Source organism: Ursus americanus, chromosome 19 (genome assembly GCF_024610735.1).
Source record: "Ursus americanus isolate L20-20 chromosome 19, mUrsAme1.1.p, whole genome shotgun sequence".
Lineage (NCBI taxonomy): Eukaryota > Metazoa > Chordata > Mammalia > Carnivora > Ursidae > Ursus > Ursus americanus.
In genome coordinates this window covers 20,864,564-20,884,017 of record NC_142145.1, presented here as the reverse complement: position 1 = coordinate 20,884,017, position 19,454 = coordinate 20,864,564, and the positions used below count along the sequence as shown (strand labels likewise).

At 35.4% G+C, this 19,454-nt stretch overlaps 1 protein-coding gene across 1 annotated transcript in view; it reads left to right on the top strand.

Moving 5' to 3' along the window:
* The window catches only part of LOC123787556 (netrin receptor DCC), a 184,087-nt gene that overhangs the window by 101,927 nt on the left and 62,706 nt on the right, over positions 1–19,454 (top strand). Inside the window, exon 6 of the mRNA XM_087869705.1 lies at positions 1,801–1,911. Coding sequence (XP_087725831.1) covers positions 1,801–1,911 — 111 coding nt within the window. The remainder of the gene's footprint in view (positions 1–1,800; positions 1,912–19,454) is intronic.

Below are 19,454 nucleotides of genomic sequence, written 5' to 3'. Positions count from 1 at the left end.
TTCTTCCCAGAATTCTCTCCCTACTATTTTTAATTTTCTGGAAGAGCTCTTTAATCTCTCTGCCTCAGTCATCAACCATGGTGCCTATGAAAGGGTGCAGAATGTTAGCAAATTAAGATCAGTGTCATGTGAACTCAGAGACAAACCAAAGTGAGCACCAGCCTACCTGATAACGTTGGCTATTGTATTTTAACCTCATGTTTTCATGCGTCTTAAGCAACACCGTAGTGGATCTTTCAACAGCTGCTTTGTGTGTGCCTTCCAGGTGTCAGGCAGTGTAGTAGGATCTGTGGTTATACAAATTAAACACCAGCAATAACAAAAACAATACCAGTACTAACCTTTCTCAGTCCATTTCTTCATGGAGCTTCGAGGCAATCTTAAAAAATTAGAAGCCTCTTAAGAAGATAGCATTTTATGTCATAGATACTTTTGTGTGGGTGAGTTTATCAAATTTTCTTCTCTAATAATATAATTTATTAACAGTAACTGCCCTGGACATTAACAAGTCCATTCTAACCATTACTTAACATCTCCAAGTAATAGTAAGTTAAAATTCCCCTTAGAACCAAGATTTACTCCTCTCCCTCTGCAAAAAAAATCTATAAATATGTAACTTTGTACATGATAAGCATCATTTCTCCAATACTTCATTTTCTTTTTTTTTTTTTTCAGATTTTATTTATTTATTTGACAGAAATAGCCAGCGAGAGAGGGAACACAAGCAGGGGGAGTGGGAGAGGAAGAAGCAGGCTCCCAGAGGAGGAGCCTGATGTGGGGCTCGATCCCAGAACGCCGGGATCACACCCTGAGCCGAAGGCAGACGCTTACCGACTGAGCCACCCAGGCGCCCCTCCAATACTTCATTTTCTTTACGAATTTTTTTGTTACCGAATATTTATGCCACTTTAGATTAACAGAAAAAATAAAGAGAGATTACATTTTGAACTTTATTAGGGTTTTTTAATTCCTTGAGGTTTAAGGACTAGTTGGTTTAAGCCCAGTCCTCAATGTCTCAAAAAAAAAGTCACATGGTTTTTTTAACAAGTGTCATTTGCTTTACAATAATTTGTCATGGTAATGAGCCACTTTGCGATTTAGTTAAAAAGAATATTAATTAGATAAAAATTTACATATATCACACTAGTGATACATAGGGCATTTCTCATCAACCTGTGTTCTCTGTGCTCTCTAAACTAAGCCCTGATGTCATCACTGTGTACAGTATTTTACGTCCAAGTTATTGTGGAGATAGACTTTCTTCGTTCTTCTATTATGGAAAGTGATGCAAAACAAAGTATATTTTGTGATGGTTTTGAAACACAAAAGATCTAGTATTTTCTGCTTAAGTGCAGTGGCTTTGGAGTCTTCTTTCTTGGCCCAAAGAAAACATAATCACTGACCTTGAATAAATGATGGAGACATAAATTTTTAGAATGACTGCTCTTGATTTATAGGCAGGCCTCTTGATTCACAGGCAGGCTGTGAGAAAAAATGATCCTTGCTATTTTTGATTATTTCTTCATCATTCATATTTTATATTCTGCATCTGCCCAGAAGCTATTTTCAGGGATACAATCTTATAAACTAGAAAAAAATAAATGAGAATATATGAAAAATAATTTGATTTCTTGCCATAGTACTCCTGCCCTTTTAGCCAAAATAATTATAATTACCACAACAATCACAAGCCATGTAAAGTGTGTCTACTGCTGTTAAAATTTTACCAAAACTTCTGAAACCCAGCTAGAAATACTTGTTAGTAACTTTTTTTCCCCTTTATGGAAAATTCTCTCATAGGACTGGAGAAAGGAAGTCAGTACAGTTTTCAAGTGTCGGCCATGACAGTTAATGGCACTGGACCGCCTTCCAACTGGTACACAGCAGAGACTCCCGAGAATGATCTAGATGGTAAGACCTATCTCCAATCTCTATCGTTCTGATTTCTATCTTCTTTGTTACTTCAGCTTCAAAGAGTCCCTTAATAGAAGCTGATGAATTCCAGCACTGGGGGTATTTATTCGTCCTATATCCTTCCATCCAAAACAAAACAAAGCAAAACAAAATACAAAATCCTCAGTAGGTTCTTCAACAATACCACATAAAATTATGCATTAATTATAGGCTTCATAAGTTATTTTTTTCAAGGTAATTTAAAATAATCTTTTTAAAATTTATTTTATTGAATAACCAACCTTTAAATTTTCTTCACAGGAACTGCTACAATTTCTGATAATAATCATGAAATATAATTACTTCACTAGCTTCTCTTGCTCTTTTATGATGCTTCAGCAAAACAGCAATATATATTTTTTGCTTGCTTGTGATATGGTCATTAATATTTGACACTTCATCTTTTTTTTACATAAGGAACAATCTGCCTTATTTACTTAATTGATAGTTGTCTTGAGACATGTGTGTATGAGATATTGAGATTTGCATAAAAGTCACTATCACTAATTTAAATATAAGCAAAACCTTCAAAATTAGCTGATGAGAAGGTTTTTGAAATAAAAATATGACTAATAAGAAAATAAAATTCAAGAGAAATGGGTAATAGAAGCGACAGGAAAAAAGTAATAAAGCAGAAATATACCATATAGAATTAGAGTTATAAATGAAATAAGTAGAAATTCATGAAAACAAGAGGTACTTGAAAAAGTTCATTATGATCAGTAAACTTCAAGCTAAGCGATTAAAACTGGGACCTAGGAAAAGTGACTAAAAGGATAAACACGCATGTATTGAAGATGTGAGGCACCAGATGACTGTCAAAATCACTGACAATGAAATCCTCTTATTCCTTCCCTGATAGACCTGAAAGCATCCAAGTTACTGCAAAGTAAAAATGCTATGTCCCTACCTTTTCCTCTCCCTTTTACTCTCTCCCCTTCCCTCATTTTTATTTATTTTTTAAAAGATTTTATCCATTTATTTGAGAGAGAGAATGAGAGAGAGTACAAGAAGGGCAGAGGGGGTCACTGGGGCGCCTGGGTGGCACAGCGGTTAAGCGTCTGCCTTCGGCTCAGGGCATGATCCTGGCATTGTGGGATCGAGCCCCACATCAGGCTCCTCCGCTATGAGCCTGCTTCTTCCTCTCCCACTCCCCCTGCTTGTGTTCCCTCTCTCGCTGGCTGTCTCTATCTCTGTGAAAGAAAAGAGAAAGAAAGAAAAAAGAAAAAAAGAAAGAAAGAAAGAAAGAAGGAAGGAAGGAAGGAAGGAAGGAAGGAAGGAAGGAAGGAAGGAAAGAAAGAAAGAAAGAAAGAAAGAAAGAAAGAAAGAAAGAAAGAAAGAAAGAAAGAAAGAAAGAAAGAAAGAAAGAAAGAAAGAAAGAAAGAAAGAAAGAAAGAAAGAAAGAAAGAAAGAAAGGCAGAGGGAGAAACAGACTCCCTGCTGAGTGGGGAGCCTGATGTGGGACTCGAACCTGAGACTCTGGGATCATGACCCGAGCTGAAGGCAGGCACTTAACCAACTGAGCCACCCAGGTGTCCTCCTTCCCTCATTTTTATTCTTGTCTCAGTTCTTGCAGTGTCCCTTCTCTGGTTTGTCCTCCCTTCTTCTTTGAACTCTTCCTTCTCATTTTTCTCCTTCTTGATCTTTCCCTTCTCTAAGTAATTCACCATCACTTGTGATTTTCATATAGTCATAGATTCTGTTTCACAAAATAATGTGGCAGGGAAACAAGCAACAAATGCCATTTCCACAATAATGGTAATTCCTACCGGCACATTAAAGAATATTCATAGGAAACTTACTAAGTCTTGGGCACTGTGCTTAGCTCTGAGAGTATAATAGTAGATAAAAGACATGTTCCTCTCCTTGTGGAGCTTAGAACATGCAAAGAAAAACAGACATTCCAGGTGAAGTCATAGGAAATTGCCATTTCCTAGGTCAAAACTGGTTGAATATTGGTAGTATCCAATCTATCAACATAGAATGAATAGATTGATAGGCAAACAGACATATAGAAGGTTTACCTTTAAATCGAGACTGGGAGGATGAACAGGAGTTTGCTGTGGAAAAGCATACATTCCAGACTGAGGAAGGAAATGTGGAGGGCAAGGTGAATGCAGGTCTGCAGTCAAGACAGACCATGACATTATTCAAGACCTGAAGAAAAAAAAAAGACCATCAGGACTGAAGCACAAAGATGACGTGTGTTGAGGTTTGAGAGATAGTGGGTTCTAAATCTGGCAAGACCAAATTAAGGGTTTTGAACTTTGTCCTAAGAATGTCATTAAAGCAATAATGTGCTTTATACTAAGCAAGTCATTAAAGGATTGTTTTAAAATAGTGACTTAATTATATTTGCATTTTGTAGAGATTACCCCGGTTGAAGCATAAATTGTCTCAGATTAGACAACCATGGGCCATCTCAGGACAACTGTAGAGATAATGTCAGATTTTATGGAAAAGTAACTGGGGGCTTAGAAGATGTTGTTTGACTTGTCTTAGGCATTATAAATCGAAAAGTTGTAGATAGAGCTACACAAAGTCACACTTCATAAAGCTTATATCCTTCACTAATACATTAGGAAACATTCATGTATTTATTTACTCAACATATATTTCTTTTATGAAGATCCATATACTACATGTATCAGGCATTATTTTAGGTACCAGGGGTAAAGCAATAAATAAGGTCCCTACTCTAGGGATATAAATTTTATTGAGATAGAGATGGATAGTGATAAATGCTGTGAAGAAAAATAAAGCATCATGGAATAGAAAGATTAGGGTGTTCTGTTTAATGTAGGGTGTTGAGAAGATCTCTCTGATTAGGTAAAATATCAACACAGACCTTAACACATTGAGGGAGACAGCCACATGAATAGGTCCGGCAAGAGCCCTCCAGGAAGAATAACAAGAACAGACGTCCTGAAGCTGTAGCCCAATTGGTGGTGGAAGTACCAGCGGGGTCAGGGTGGCCAGGGTCTAAAGTCACAAGGATGTGCTCTGTCTTATTTAAAGAATAAAGACAGTTAGGATAAGCTACACAAATACCTTGTTTTTCTATATATTTAAGAAATAACTTTTAAAGTTTATATACTTGTCCTTTATCCTTTCACTTACCTTTATGAGGTATATATTATTAGACTTACTTTTAAAGGAAAGTAAGTTAAGCTAAGAAAATTTAACTAACTTAATCAAGTCACTAAGCTGGTAATCGCAGATCTGAAACTCAGGACCAGGTTTTGTCAGTCCACTGGCTAATACAGAATATTGGAGGAAGACCTCCTCAAATCCTCTAGAACTGACCCAGTGACAATAAAAGACAGTGATTCAAGGCAGAAGATTCTAAGAAATGAGGTCATATCACTTACCCAAACCTAAGGGACTATATCTCTTACTGGAAGGAGTGAAAATAAATGGAGCAGAGGTGCCGAAGGTCCTATAAAATATCCAGGATGAATGGGGCTCTCCACTTGACTTATGAGCTCTTTCTCCTCACTCCAAATGACTCACAGTCTAGTGAAACCAAAATGTAAAATCACAGCCCCTGGGATGGCACAAACTTTCTATTTAACTGTATGCTTTTCATATCCATGCAATCTTAATATAATCCCAACCGTACATCTATTTTAATCAAGAATCTCTATGCTGTGTTCATAAACAAAGTCTTAATAAATGCCGCTTAATTGGATTTGTTTGAAGGCTTCTATACTCTTGGCTTTACAATGTCCCTCTTCTACGTGCACCATTCTTGTTTACTTTTTCCTTTCTTATTGACGTAGTTATTATGAAATATAATTAAGAACCCATCGCGTGCCCAGTCATGGGGAGTACAAACATGAGATAGGAACAGTTCTCTTGAGAGATAGATAATGGCTGCACTGATTGAAAAGACTTCATGAAAACAAATAGTACTTCAACGAAAAACTTCAGGAAAAGGAGGTTGACTAAGGTTACAAGGAAGTGTGCATGGGACAGCATAGTAGATATTCTTCAAAAAGAATGCCTTTAGGAAAATTATTTCTGCCACGGTTAGTTTAAAATGTGTCCTCACTCATCCAAGTGTTCCTCATTTGCCAGTCGATTATCTTAACACATTTCAACACATTTCAAATAATGCCTCTTTTCTCATTCTTTCAGTTCCTTATTTGGATTGTAATTGTTGAGGCAGCTCTTGTCCTTGTTCATAATGTACACATTAGCAATCTAAAAAGATAAAAAATTAATAGACAAAAACTAGTGGAGTTGATGCTTCTTGTACATAATACTGTTATAGATTATGACTTGAAATTGTTCACTCTTTTTTTTTTTAAGACTAATTTATTCGAGAGAGAAAGAGAGTGAGAGAGAGCACAAATGGGAGGGGAAGAAGGAGAGGGAGGGAGAGTCTCAAGCAAACTCTTCACTGAACACAGAGCCCATCCCGGGACTTGATCTCAGGGGCCTGAGATCACGACCTGAGCCAAAACCAAGAGTTGGATACTTAACTGACTGCACCACCCATGCGACCTGAAATTGTTCACTCTTAAAAGATGATGGAAACAGCCATTTTAGGGTATATAAGTATATGCGTGTGGGACAGATACGTTTTACTAACTTTGTAAAACAAAGCATTTTATCAGCTGTAAGAAATTAATAAGATCATACATATTTGGTCCTAAGCCTTTTTAATTTATTGACCCATAACCTCTTTTCACTGAGTTACTCCTCTAAACTGATTTCAATTTCGCTTCCTTCCTCCTATTTCTCTTACTTTGAATGCATCATTGAAATATTAAAAAGCGTTACCCTTGGGATGCCTGGGTGGCTCAGTCAGTTAAGCGTCTGACTTCGGCTCAGGTCATGATCCCCAGGTCCTGGGATGGAGCCCAGCATCAGGCTCCTTGCTCAGCAGGGAGCCTGCCTCTCCCTCTGCCTGCCGCTCCCCCTGATTGTGCTCTCTCTCTCTCTGATAAATAAATAAAATCTTAAAAAATGAAAATAAACAAAAAAACACAAATATTAAAAAGTGTCACCCTTGATAGGAATCAATGTTTGGACAACGGACAATCTCCGAAGTGATTGTGAGTAGCTCCAAAGAATACACAGCCTGATGGCTTGTTCTATTTCCATCAGAATATATATATACATATAATATATACATATAATATATATGTATAATATATATACATATAATATATATTATATATACATATAATATAATATATATACATATAATATATATATAATAAATATAAATATTTATATTTAAGTTAAGGGGAGTTTCTTTGAATATTCATGTCATTTAACTTATTCATGTAGATGTTTAAATCATAAGATATAAGTGACTTCTCCTAAAGCTTTCATAGTTAATGTACTAAGTTTTGAGTCCTAAAGTCAGAAATTTCCATATAGAATTGCTCTGATTTGCCTTAAATTATAGCTAAGGGGGAAGCAGCCATTTTGAAAACCAACTGGAATAGGAAGCATTCTTTGCAGTAGTGGAAGAAACCTCTCTTGGGAGGGAACTGCAATGTTTGCCCTCCCTAGGTGCATTATGTTGCATAACTTCTCTCTCTTGCTTTTGAGTCTCCTGCTGAACTCCAAGGGAGTGATCTACTCATTAGTGTGGTAATGAGCCCTGCAAGTCACTAAGGAGAAGCAGTGGGAAGTGCAAATAGTTAAAAGCAATCCCCTCTCCTTCTGTGACTTTTGTGGTTCCTCTTGCCTTCTCTGTTTGGCTTAAGGGTGTGAAGATCAACAGTAACTTGGAGAAATACTCCAATTCCTTATGGATTGCCCTTTTAATTAGGATGTTTTGTTAAAATAATTACAGACCCAAACCTCACTGTTTGTTCAGGGCTCTCTGAAAGCATGTTTGCTGTTGTTACCAACAGCTGGAAAGTTTTAAGATATTTATTTTGTGCCTCAGAATTTCAACTTAAAAAAACAAGATCATTAGAATTCCCCAAAGTTTCTTATGTGAATCTCTTGCATAAGGATATGAGAGAATTTGTGATGAAGATCACCAAGGTATCCTCCAGGAAGTTGAGCTTGGGGATATCAGTTTGTGCTGCCTTTTCCCCCCTAATATTGAAGTGAACAGGTAGAAATTGTGAAGTGCCATCAATAGTGAAGTAATTTAAAATGAAACTTCTACCTTAAAATGGAGGAGCTTGGCCAAAATTAGCAACACAAAGGGACTGGTGAAAATGCAGCTAGGTGATATAGCAAAAACTGTGACCCTAGGAGGAGACTCTAATTTCCTGCCCTCAGGAAAGAGATAATTAGTCCTATTAGCCTGATTGAGTAAGAGTATAATGGGATTACTGCAAATTCACTTCACATGAGAAGTCAACCACGAAGTAATTCCTGTGTTTTGGAACCTGCTTGATATTTGATATTCGCCAAGAACATGGCTCTGAGAAGGAATATGTGAAAGCTTACTTTCAGAATAATAATAAAATCAGAATAATAAAAAATGATGATGATGTAGGTAAGATCTTGGGGTTCGGAGTCCACAGCCAAGAAAGAATTCTTTAGACGTCTTCCATGCAAAAAGGTGGTTTTATTACAGCATGGAGACAGGAGCCGTGGGCAGAAAGAACTGCACTGGGGTCCTGAGGAGTGGCCCACTATATACTTTGAAGTCGGGAGGGGGTCAGGGATAGCACAAGCCTCCAAGGTGTTTTGGAAACAAGGTTACCAAGACCTTGAGGGAGCCAGCTATTGTTAGGAAAAGGTCATTGATTACAGTTTAGTAAAAACTCAGTCACGAGATCCTTCAGATGTATATCGCTGGGTCATATGCTTGGGGGTGATTGCCAACATATATCTTGGGGCGGGGGGGGGGGGGGGGGAGTAAAGATAAAGGAAGTTTCCAAAGGAATTTTTATTTGTTGACATAGATTTATAGGATCCTGGGGTGGGACTGAGATGCCTTTTGCCCTTAGCATAGTAATGTTGAGGCAGCTGAGTTCCTAGAGGAAGGTCACTCTGCCTGTTTCAAGGACTTGCCAGTGGCTGTATGTAGTAAGGCAATTTAATTTTTCTTTTGCCTTTGTTTCCCACATCAATGAGACCACCCTGAAAGAAAAAATACTACCTATAAAATTGTCCTCCTTCAAAAACTAGAGTATGAAAAGTGCAAAATCTAAGAATGGGCAGAAGAATGAAAAATGAGAAAAACAAGTTTTTGGCTAATTGGAAGAAATTGAAGAATAGAAAAAGGAAGGAGAGGAGGATGGAAGGAAAGATGGAAGGAAGGCCAGTGAAACATACATCTGAGTTACCATAGGCTGAAGTATGGCTTCCGTCCCCAAAATGTCCATATCCTAATCCCTGGAATCTATGTTACTTTACATGGCAAAGGAGATTTTGCAGATGTTATTAAATTAAGGATTGTGAGATAGGGGATTATCCAGGTGGGCCCAAGGTATTCGCAAGGGCTCTTCTAACAGGGAGGCAGGAAGAGTGACAGGGCTATGTGTGACAACAGAAGCAGAAGTTGGAGTGTTGTGAGGCCAGGAGCCAAGGAAGGTGGGCAATCTCTAGAAGTTGGAGAAGGCAAGAAACCACATCATTCCTAGAGCCTCAAGAAGGAACATGCGCCTGCTGACATCGGTATATTTGCTCCCCAAGAATGATATTGGAGTTCTAACATCCAGAAATGTGACATAAAGAATTTGTGTTGTTGTGAGTCCCTAAACTTGTGATAATTTAAACCACTAAGTATAGCAGAAATAGGAAACTAGTACAGTTGCCAGAGAAAAACATTTTCGTGTCATTTGAGTAATTGACAAAGTACAGTGGACCCTTGAACAATGGCAGGGTTAGGGACACTGTTCCCCACACAGGTGAAAATTCACATATAACTTTTGTTTCTCCAAAACTTAACTACTAACAGCCCCCTGTTGACTGTAAGTCTTACCGATAACATAAATGGTGAACACATATTTTGTATGTTTTTTTATTATATACTGTATTCTTACAATAAAGTAAGCTAGAGGAAAGAAAATGTTTTTAAGAAAATTATAAGGAAAATACATTGACAGTACTGTATTTATGGGAAAAAAAATCTGTGTGTAAGTGGAACTGTGCAGTACAAACCCACATTGTTCAAGGGCCAACAGTATGCTTGTATCAATATAAAGTTTGCATAAAATAATATAAACCAGTCAGTTTGTGTTTTATTTTAGTTTCATATTAGCCAAAGGTTTTGAGGCCAAAAGGTATGAAAACAGTAAGTACTAAGGTTGAAATAGAAAAGTAGGTCAAGGAAAGGGAAAAATAATATTCTATAGAAATGAGAGGCTCAAAAATCTGGAATTTCAGAGTCTGAACATTTAAGGAAAGCTTCATTTTATCAATCCGAGATATGTTCCATGATGAGAGTCTTACCTAATAGATACCTAAAGAAATAAGTGAAGGCCCCAAATTGTTGATTTGATGGGAGACAAACACCATGGCAAATTGCATATCTACCCAAGAATTGCTTTTCAAAAAAAAAATTTTAAATATGTACTTTCTAAATTATTGGAAAAATAAAAATAAGTATGTTATAAGCAAAGTACAGAAATAGAAAAGAAAATAAAGTTACTAGAAAGGAAAAATGGAAAATACTTTTAGTGAGAGAAATTCTAAAATTGAACAAAACTGAATTAACCTCTTTTTGTAGAAGGGAGAGACTTTCAGATCCTGTTAAAAACAAGATGAAACTATGTGTTTTTAAAACAAAGGAAAAAATATTGGAGAAATGAAAATTAGTCAAAGGATTAACAGGGTACAAATTAATAGGATTCCAGGGTGATAATAACAATACATACATGCATGCATACATATGTACATACATGCATACATACATACACAGACACACGTGCACATGTATGCATACACACATGCATATATACACATGCATACAGATATACAATATATACACACATGCATACACGTACACATGCGTACATACACACAGAGGCATACACATATATCCCACATATACATACACGTGTGCGTACACAGACAGACATACACACAGGCAAATATACATACATATATACACATATACATGTTCAGTACAGACACACATACATATACACATATAAACATGAATGAAATGGATGAATAATTTCATATTGATAACTACAAATAAAGACACAAGTCATGAAACATTAAATCTCAAACATGTAACACTTAAAATATGTAAACAATATGTCTTCCAAAAAATTCAGAAGATCAAACCAGATCTGAGAAAGAATCCTTTTAAATGCTTGGAACAGCGTAAAAATACACACAGAAAAAAATAAGAGAACGTAAAAGACAAAACATGGACTGAGAAAGTTTAACATGCTTCAACACAATTCGAAAAGAAAATAAAGAATGGAGGAGAAATAATTTTAGAAGAGATAAGAGAGTTTTCCAAAATTGGTGAAATACATGGATTATCAGATTCAGGACCAATGCTTTACCTTTGATACATTGTATACCAAAGATAAAGACAAAAGAAGAGCTTAACCTGCCTCTAGGAGAGATTACTTCTTTAGGGACTACAATTATATTGATGAAGACTCCCCAATAGCGACAATTAAAGCAGAAAACAATGAATATCCTCAAAGTGCTGATTTAAAAAATTACTATTATTAAAGAATTGTATATCCAACTAAATAATTATTCAAGGAAAGGAAACACAAAACACCCTTTACAAAAAGAAAAATAGACTTTACCACCACTATCCGTTTTGTAAAGAATGTACTTAAAAAAAAAAAAAAAGAGGAGAAAGAGAGAAAGAAAATAACCAGAGTGACTATTAGAGAAAGTGAATAAACAAAATAATATAACATATGGGTACAACTGAACAAATTGTGATTGCCTAAAATGAAAATCGTATTTTGGAGAATTTAAAAAGTTGGTGAATATGAGGTGGTAATGAAAAGGAGATTGTGGAAGTTAAACAGCTTTGAAATTGTTTTTATAATGTTCTTGTGAAAAGTAAAGATATAATTAACTTTAGACTACAATATATATGTGATCTCAAAATTGAAAATATTACAGCCAGAAGGATATAGATTATATTATTTCTTACCTGGTAGAGAAGAAAAAAAAAAAAAACAGGGGGAGGGGCTTTTCAGCCAATACAAATGAAATCATAAAAAAATAAAAATAACTTGTTATGAACAAAAAGAAAATTAAAAGTGCATGATAAAATCATATAAATTAATTTTAATATATAATAACAATAAATATAAGTATACTAAACTCACCAGTTCAAGGATAGATTACTAAGTGAAATTTTGAAAACATCCAGATCTATAGTATTTACAACTGACAATATTTACAAATGTTAAGATTTGAAAATAGATGGGGAAAAATAGCAGTCATCCTAATAAAAAACAAGTGTAGGGGTTTTTTTGGTAACTTTCTTAAGGCCAACAACTTCTTTAGGGGTAGGCAGTCGCTACATAATGATAAAAGGATTGATTTATTAAAAATATATAAAATGTCAAAGAAATATGTATTACTTATAAATATATGGCTTTTATAACATAAATTCGTACTACTTAAGCAAATCTTGACAGATCTTTATAGAAAAATTTGCAAACCCACACTAACATTTGAGTACACATTCATCATTATAGAAGCAGTAGGTATACAGTTGTAAGTGGAAAATACAGACAACAAAGCAACACAAGTCTCACCATCCAAAGATGATCAGATTATCACACTTAACACTCTAATGCATATCCTCTAATTTCTCTCTTTATACACACGTAAATATATGCATGCATATGTAAAATAGGTATATATTATAATGAAAAAATATAGATATAACTCAAATGAGAACATATGATGCTTAACTGTTCTTCAAACTTTTGTTTTCAGTTCTTTTCATTTTTATTTTTGCAGATTATGATTTTACCTAAAATCCTGATCATATTCCAATTTCTTCAGTGGACCCCAAGAAACTTTCTTTACAGATCATTTGTATAAACAAGATTTGAATCTAGGATCACACACTGTATACAGTTTTTAATTTATTTTTTCTTTTCAACTTCTTATTTAAATTCTAATTAGATAACATACAGTGCAATGTTGGTTTCAGGAGTCAAATTCAGTGGTTCATCACTTACGTACAACACCCAGTGCTCATTATAACAAGTGTCCTCCTTAATATTCATCACCCATCTAGCCCATCCCCCACCCACCTGCCTCAAACCTCAGTTTGTTCTCTTATAATTAAGAGTCTCTCCTGGGGCGCCTGGGTGGCACAGCGGTTAAGCGCCTGCCTTTGGCTCAGGGCGTGATCCCGGCGTTATGGGATTGAGCCCCACATCAGGCTCTTCCGCTATGAGCCTGCTTCTTCCTCTCCCACTCCCCTTGCTTGTGTTCCCTCTCTCGCTGGCTGTCTCTATCTCTGTCAAATAAATAAATAAAATCTTAAAAAAAAAAAAAAAAGAGTCTCTTATGGTTTGTTTCTCTCTCTTTTTCTCCCCCTCCCATATGTTCATCTATTTTGTTTCTTAAATTCCACATATGAGTGAAATCATATGGTATTTGCCTTTCTCTGACTGCCTTATTTCGCTTCGCATAATACATTCTAGTTCCATCCACGTCATTGCAAATGGCAAGATATTATTCTTTTTGATGGCTGAGTAATATTCTATTGTACATATATACCTCATGTTCTTTATCCATTCATCAGTCAATGGACATCTGGGCTCTTTCCATAATTTGACTATTGTATTTGTATCCCCTCAGGCTCTTGATCTAACCCAATTCCTTTTTTCCTACTTGGATTTATTAAAAAGTGTAGCTTTTTGTCCTCTAGTTTCAACAGCCCTAATATTTGTTTTTGTCTAATTATTTCTTGTGATTTTATTAAACTTGTTTCTCTAGTTTCTGTAGGTTTGTAAACTGGAAGTTGTATATAAAGACCAATGTTACATTCACGGATTTTTACACATCTCTCTCAGAATTGGAAAAAAAAATGTAAACGGAAGGAATTCTGCAGATTTACCTATCACAACTGAAATATTCACACAGTTAGAGGGTCACGTTTTTTTTTCCCTAAGCATCCAAAGAATATTTAGTGCTTGGCTGTAAGAAAACGGATATTAAAGTTCTTGGATAATACTAAACACCTTCATTGATCACAATGTAATTAAACTAATAATCAATAATATGATATCCAATACACTTGGAAATATAAAAACATATTTTCAAATAATTCATTGGTCCAAAAGAAATCATATTATATCTAGAATATCACTTTTAGCACCTAATCCCTAAGCAATCTTGTTTACTTATATATCTACTAGATTAAAAAATACTAGGGAAAGTTTTAAAAAATGGATTTTTTTTCTTTTACTTTCAACAAATGCAGAAATTATTTTTGCTTGCCTATTATTTGATAAAATTCTTGGTGAAAGCCAATGACATGCTGTTAAAATACATTCAAGTTAAAGATATCAATTTGAGGGTAAGAAGTAGGGTTTACTCCAGTGAGCTCACAAATGTAGCCCTCTGGAGATATAACGATGTTAGAATGTGATTTTATGCACAGAGGAATGTAGGTCTAAGTGGCATGTCATGAAAAAGGATTTCTTTCACATGGGCTTTTGACAGGAGCCATCCATGATATTCTGGGTTACTGGTTGACAAAAAGACTTGCGAATGAGATGAGCTATTGATATAGCAGGCAATCCGTCATGAAATTGAAGAATCTAGGCCCTTATTCTCATTCAAGTCGAATTCATCTTACCTATAAGGAGTGTTGTAGGCAAAGCCAAACTGTGTGTTGAAACCAATTTAAAATCTGCTTTAGTTCTTGGGCAAGTGGTTGTTCAAAATCTTAGAGCTCCACTATACAAAGGGTGGCACAAATTATTTAGACTTGGATAAATGTTCAAAGAAGTTTCAAATCCTTTCCTTCACCATAGCAGACTTTTTAATATAGTCATGAAATGTTTGATCCCTTTATGACTTCCTTGACTTTTTCTAAGTGTAACGTAGTGGATAAGGTTCTCGGCTCTGAAGTCCTAATAACTAGAATTGAATTCTGCTCCACTCACTGTATTATCATGCACAAGTAACTTAACTTCCCTAAGACCTGAGTTTTCTCTTCTGTAAATAGGGTGTAACAATAGTATCCATCTCAACAGATCTGTGTGAGAATTAGCTATGATAACGGCAAGAAAGTACTAAGCAATGTGTCTGATACATATGAAGCACTCAACAAATGCTTATTGTTGTTGCTGGTTTTCATAAATTAGATCTCAGGGATATGAAATACTAATAACCACTTGCTCTATGAAGCTTCTTCTTGTTCATGATGATAAAACTTTATTGCCTGCATTAGAGGAATAGGGGAATAGATGTATTCTCTTCTGATACAAAAGCAGGGAATATATTCAATATGTCTTAAAAGCCCATCATCTAATTAAAAGGGCATTGTCATATAATTATATCATAATATATCATAATAATTTAAAGGGTCATTGCCATATAATTATATCAATATATGCAAGAACACATTTTGTAAAATTAGGCAGTCATTATCAATTTTTTAAAACTCATGTTAATATGTGAATATAAGGAAACCTTTGAAATGTTATTGTTTTGTAAAAACTAAAAGCAAGCATTCTGCTAATAACAAAATACTAAATACATTGTCTTTAAGACTCAAACAAACCACAGATGTTTCCTACTATTTCTGTTATTTAACAAAGTGTAGAGGTTTTGGTGAGAAATAAACAAACACATAAAAAAAATTTAAAAAGCTATAACATTTTATTACAGAAGGAAAGAAATGTTATTTTTATAAACAGTGTGATTGCGTATTTGGAAATTCCAAGAAACTATACTAAAAACCTATTAGAATTTATAAGGAAATTTAATAGGGCAATATATACATAAATGCACACACAATAGCTTTATCTTATACTGACGATAATTAGTTCAAACCTTAAAAAGAAAAGAAATGCATTCATATGGCAACCTAAATTATAATATCTAAGACTAAATTAAACAAACTAAATAAATGTAGATGAAGAAAATGACATTTTATTAAAAGATACAATATAAGACATGAATAAATAGGAATATATTTTTGATACAAAATGTTACCATTATATAAATGCTAGTTCTTCCCAAATGAATGATTAATACACTTCCAATCAGAATTAACTTCATATGGAAGAATAAATGTAAAAGAATTCTGAGAAAATTTGAAAAGTAGAATAAACCTTAACATTTACAATAAAGCCTGATTTAAAATCAATATAGTACTGTCTGGCATAGAAATAGACAAGTTAGATCAGTGTAACAGAATATAGAGGACAGAAATATTTCTTGCTATATTTGAGAAATAAACTTTAAAATGAAGTTGGCATTTCAACCAGCAGATTATTCAATAAATGTTGAGACTATTCCCAGTACTTCTGGTAGAACATAAAGTTTTCCTTCCCTTATATCAAACTAGTTGGCAGTGGTTGATTCTAGTGATGGGATTGAAGGCAAAAGAGAGCAAAGTTATCACTTCTTATATAAATCAAAAATAGAAGGGTCAAGGATGGTTTTAAAGATTTTGTTGTTTTTTCTTTTGGTAGTTTCAAGTGTAATAAAGATGGAGGGCTCAAACACCCATCCTTTTGTGCAATTAGAGGTTGTGAGATGAGATGATCTCTTAAGGTATCATTCCTACTATAGAAGATTGTGTCCTCCCTCCTGTGTTCTTCACATTGGGAGTGGTACCCATATCCACCAGTCATCCAAGTCAGCAGATTCCCTGTCCTCAATTCCTCCATTATTGCTCACTACCCATATACCCCAAACCTGTCATTTCTACTTCCCTAACAGACTTGGAATCCATCCTCTCCTCTCCAGTCCCACCATTCTATTTTATGTCAGGCTGTCATCCTTTGTCAACTGAAAATAGCCTCCCACCTGGTCTTCTGACACCAGTTTGCTCCTCTCTAGATTCCATCATGCTGCCAGAGTGATTTTTCATAACCAGATCTGATGATGTCATTTCTCTATTCAGATCATTCCTGTTGTGGTCCTGCCCATATCCTCTAGTCTGACATTCCATGACATCTTTGCATATGTATGCATCTCTCCAGATGCACTCCATCATATCTCATACTTTCACACTTAGTGTTTCTTTTGCCAGAGTGCCCTTCACAGGACTTTACATCTACTTGTCCTTCAAAACTCGCTGGATGTTTAACTTCTAGGAAGCTTTTCCTATCTGAGTTTCATTCAGATGTCTTTCCTCTAAGTCTGCTCTTGGGCATGCCACGAGCATCTATCCCACTCTTCTCAGCAGACTAGAAGCAAGACTATGCTTTATTTGATTTGAACTTCTCGCTGCTTGGCATGGTGCCTTAGGCTACATCGTAGATGTTCAATTAATATTGAATAGATGGGTCAATATGTAAGCATTCATAGCCAGGTATTAGTTATGTTTAACTCATACAATTTATATAGTTTGATTCTCTATTAATGTCCATTCTTACAGTCAAAAACAATTTCAGATGAATGAGAGCTAGAAACATGCTTTGCTTTATTTGGTATATTTTTATTTACATGTAGAAATGCATTACCTTTTCTTCAAGTAAGATGTTAAAATGAAAACTCAAGTTTTCTAGTGAGCTGCTTGGCATAAGATTTTAGAGATACTGAGCTTCTTGTTTTTCGGGTTTTTTGGAGTAAATTAGTCTATAGTTTTGAGAAAGTAGGGTTTTTTTTTTTTAAGATTATTTATTTATTTATTTATTTGACAGAGATAGCCAGCGAGAGAGGGAACACAAGCAGGGGGAGTGGGAGAGGAAGAAGCAGGCTCCTAGCAGAGGAGCCTGATGTGGGGCGCGATCCCAGAATGCTGGGATCACACCCTGAGCCGAAGGCAGATGCTTAACGACTGCGCCACCCAGGCGCCCCGAGAGTAGGGTTTTAATCCAGTTGGAGGAAAATGAGCCTGAAAAATTCATGGAAGTACATCCTTTGGCAAGGACTGAGACCCTACTCCCCATGCCCTGTTAAAGAATAAGATTTATTATCTGAATAATAATAATTATCTCCAAATCTGGAGATTATTCAGTATGAGGTAGCTGATAAAAGTCATCATGGTAGGAAGACATAAGATTCTAGTGAGATTCTATGTTTTTTGAAGTTGGTGTCCCTGAACTCTAAATTGAGAAAATAAATCTCCCAGATATTGAAAGGCTCTGATCCCACAGTGCTCTTAGAACGCCACGTCAAGCGTGTCGCCTCTCACTATCAAGCTTTGGTTTTCCCACTCAAGAACTCAGGAGTTGTAAATAAAATTGACTTCATTGTGTTTTTTCCTGTGTTCTATTTGACATGCCAACCTCCTCCCTAGACAGGTATCTTAACTTTCTGTTGGTATTTGTCAAATCAAGAACTCAACAGATGGAGGCCATTTTCCTCAACACTGGAAGGAAAAAGGACAGTTTGAGGATGATGGAACTGTTTTGTCCCATGATGGGAGTGGTAGATACATGACTCCACTTGCATACCACTGAGTGAATTTGCTGCATATAAATTTTTAAAATAAAAAGTAAATAGTTAATACTGAAAAGATGGTAGGAGTAAAGCAAAAATAAATAAGTAAATGAACAAACAAAATAAAAAGAAGGTGTAGTTTATTGGTAAATAGAAGTGATTATTCACTACAATAAATAAACAAATAACATTCAAAGTTTATAGACATTAGTGGCTTGAGGAAGCTGATGTCTGTTGGTGAGAACAGACCCCACCAACAGAAATAACACATAAGTATGTATCCGAATGGTCTGGAAAGATAGAATATGGCTCTATCAATTGCCGTATGTAATTCCCTGTAAAGAAATATAGGCTATTAAGGACTAGAAAAAAACTCTAACAAAATGACCCATAAAATGCAGCACACTAAATCGAGAACAGATATGTGAGTATTTGTCAAAAGCACCAGCTGCCTGACGCCGCATGGTAGAGCCGTCCATAGCAGACGGTACACAACAGCAATCACTTTCATTAGCAGGAGCCAGCAGACACAAATCTTTCTGGCCACTAAGAGAAAACAACTTTAATAACTGTATTTTCATCTTGTTTCATTTCTCTCTTATTTCCTTTTTTTCTTAAAATTCTTAACTTGAGAGAGCTATATAAAATTTTGGTAATTTTATAGTTAATGACAGTCATGTAATAACAGTTATATTGAACCTTATAGAAAGTGTAGATGTTACTCACGTATTTTTGAGCACGTTGTGCCAGGAACTGTTCTAGGTACAGGAGTTAGAGAATTTATGGAAGGAGATGAGAGAAAGAATAATGAAATAATCACATTAAATAGGAAGCCCAATTAATGGCAATAAATCCTAAGGGGAAAAAAAAATAAGACAGGTGATTATTAGATTAGAGATTAGGGAAAGATTGCAATTTTAAATACGGTACCCAGGGAAGGCTGAAGTTGGAAATTAAATAACAGAGACCTGAAGGTGATAAGGGAAGAAGACATATCTGAG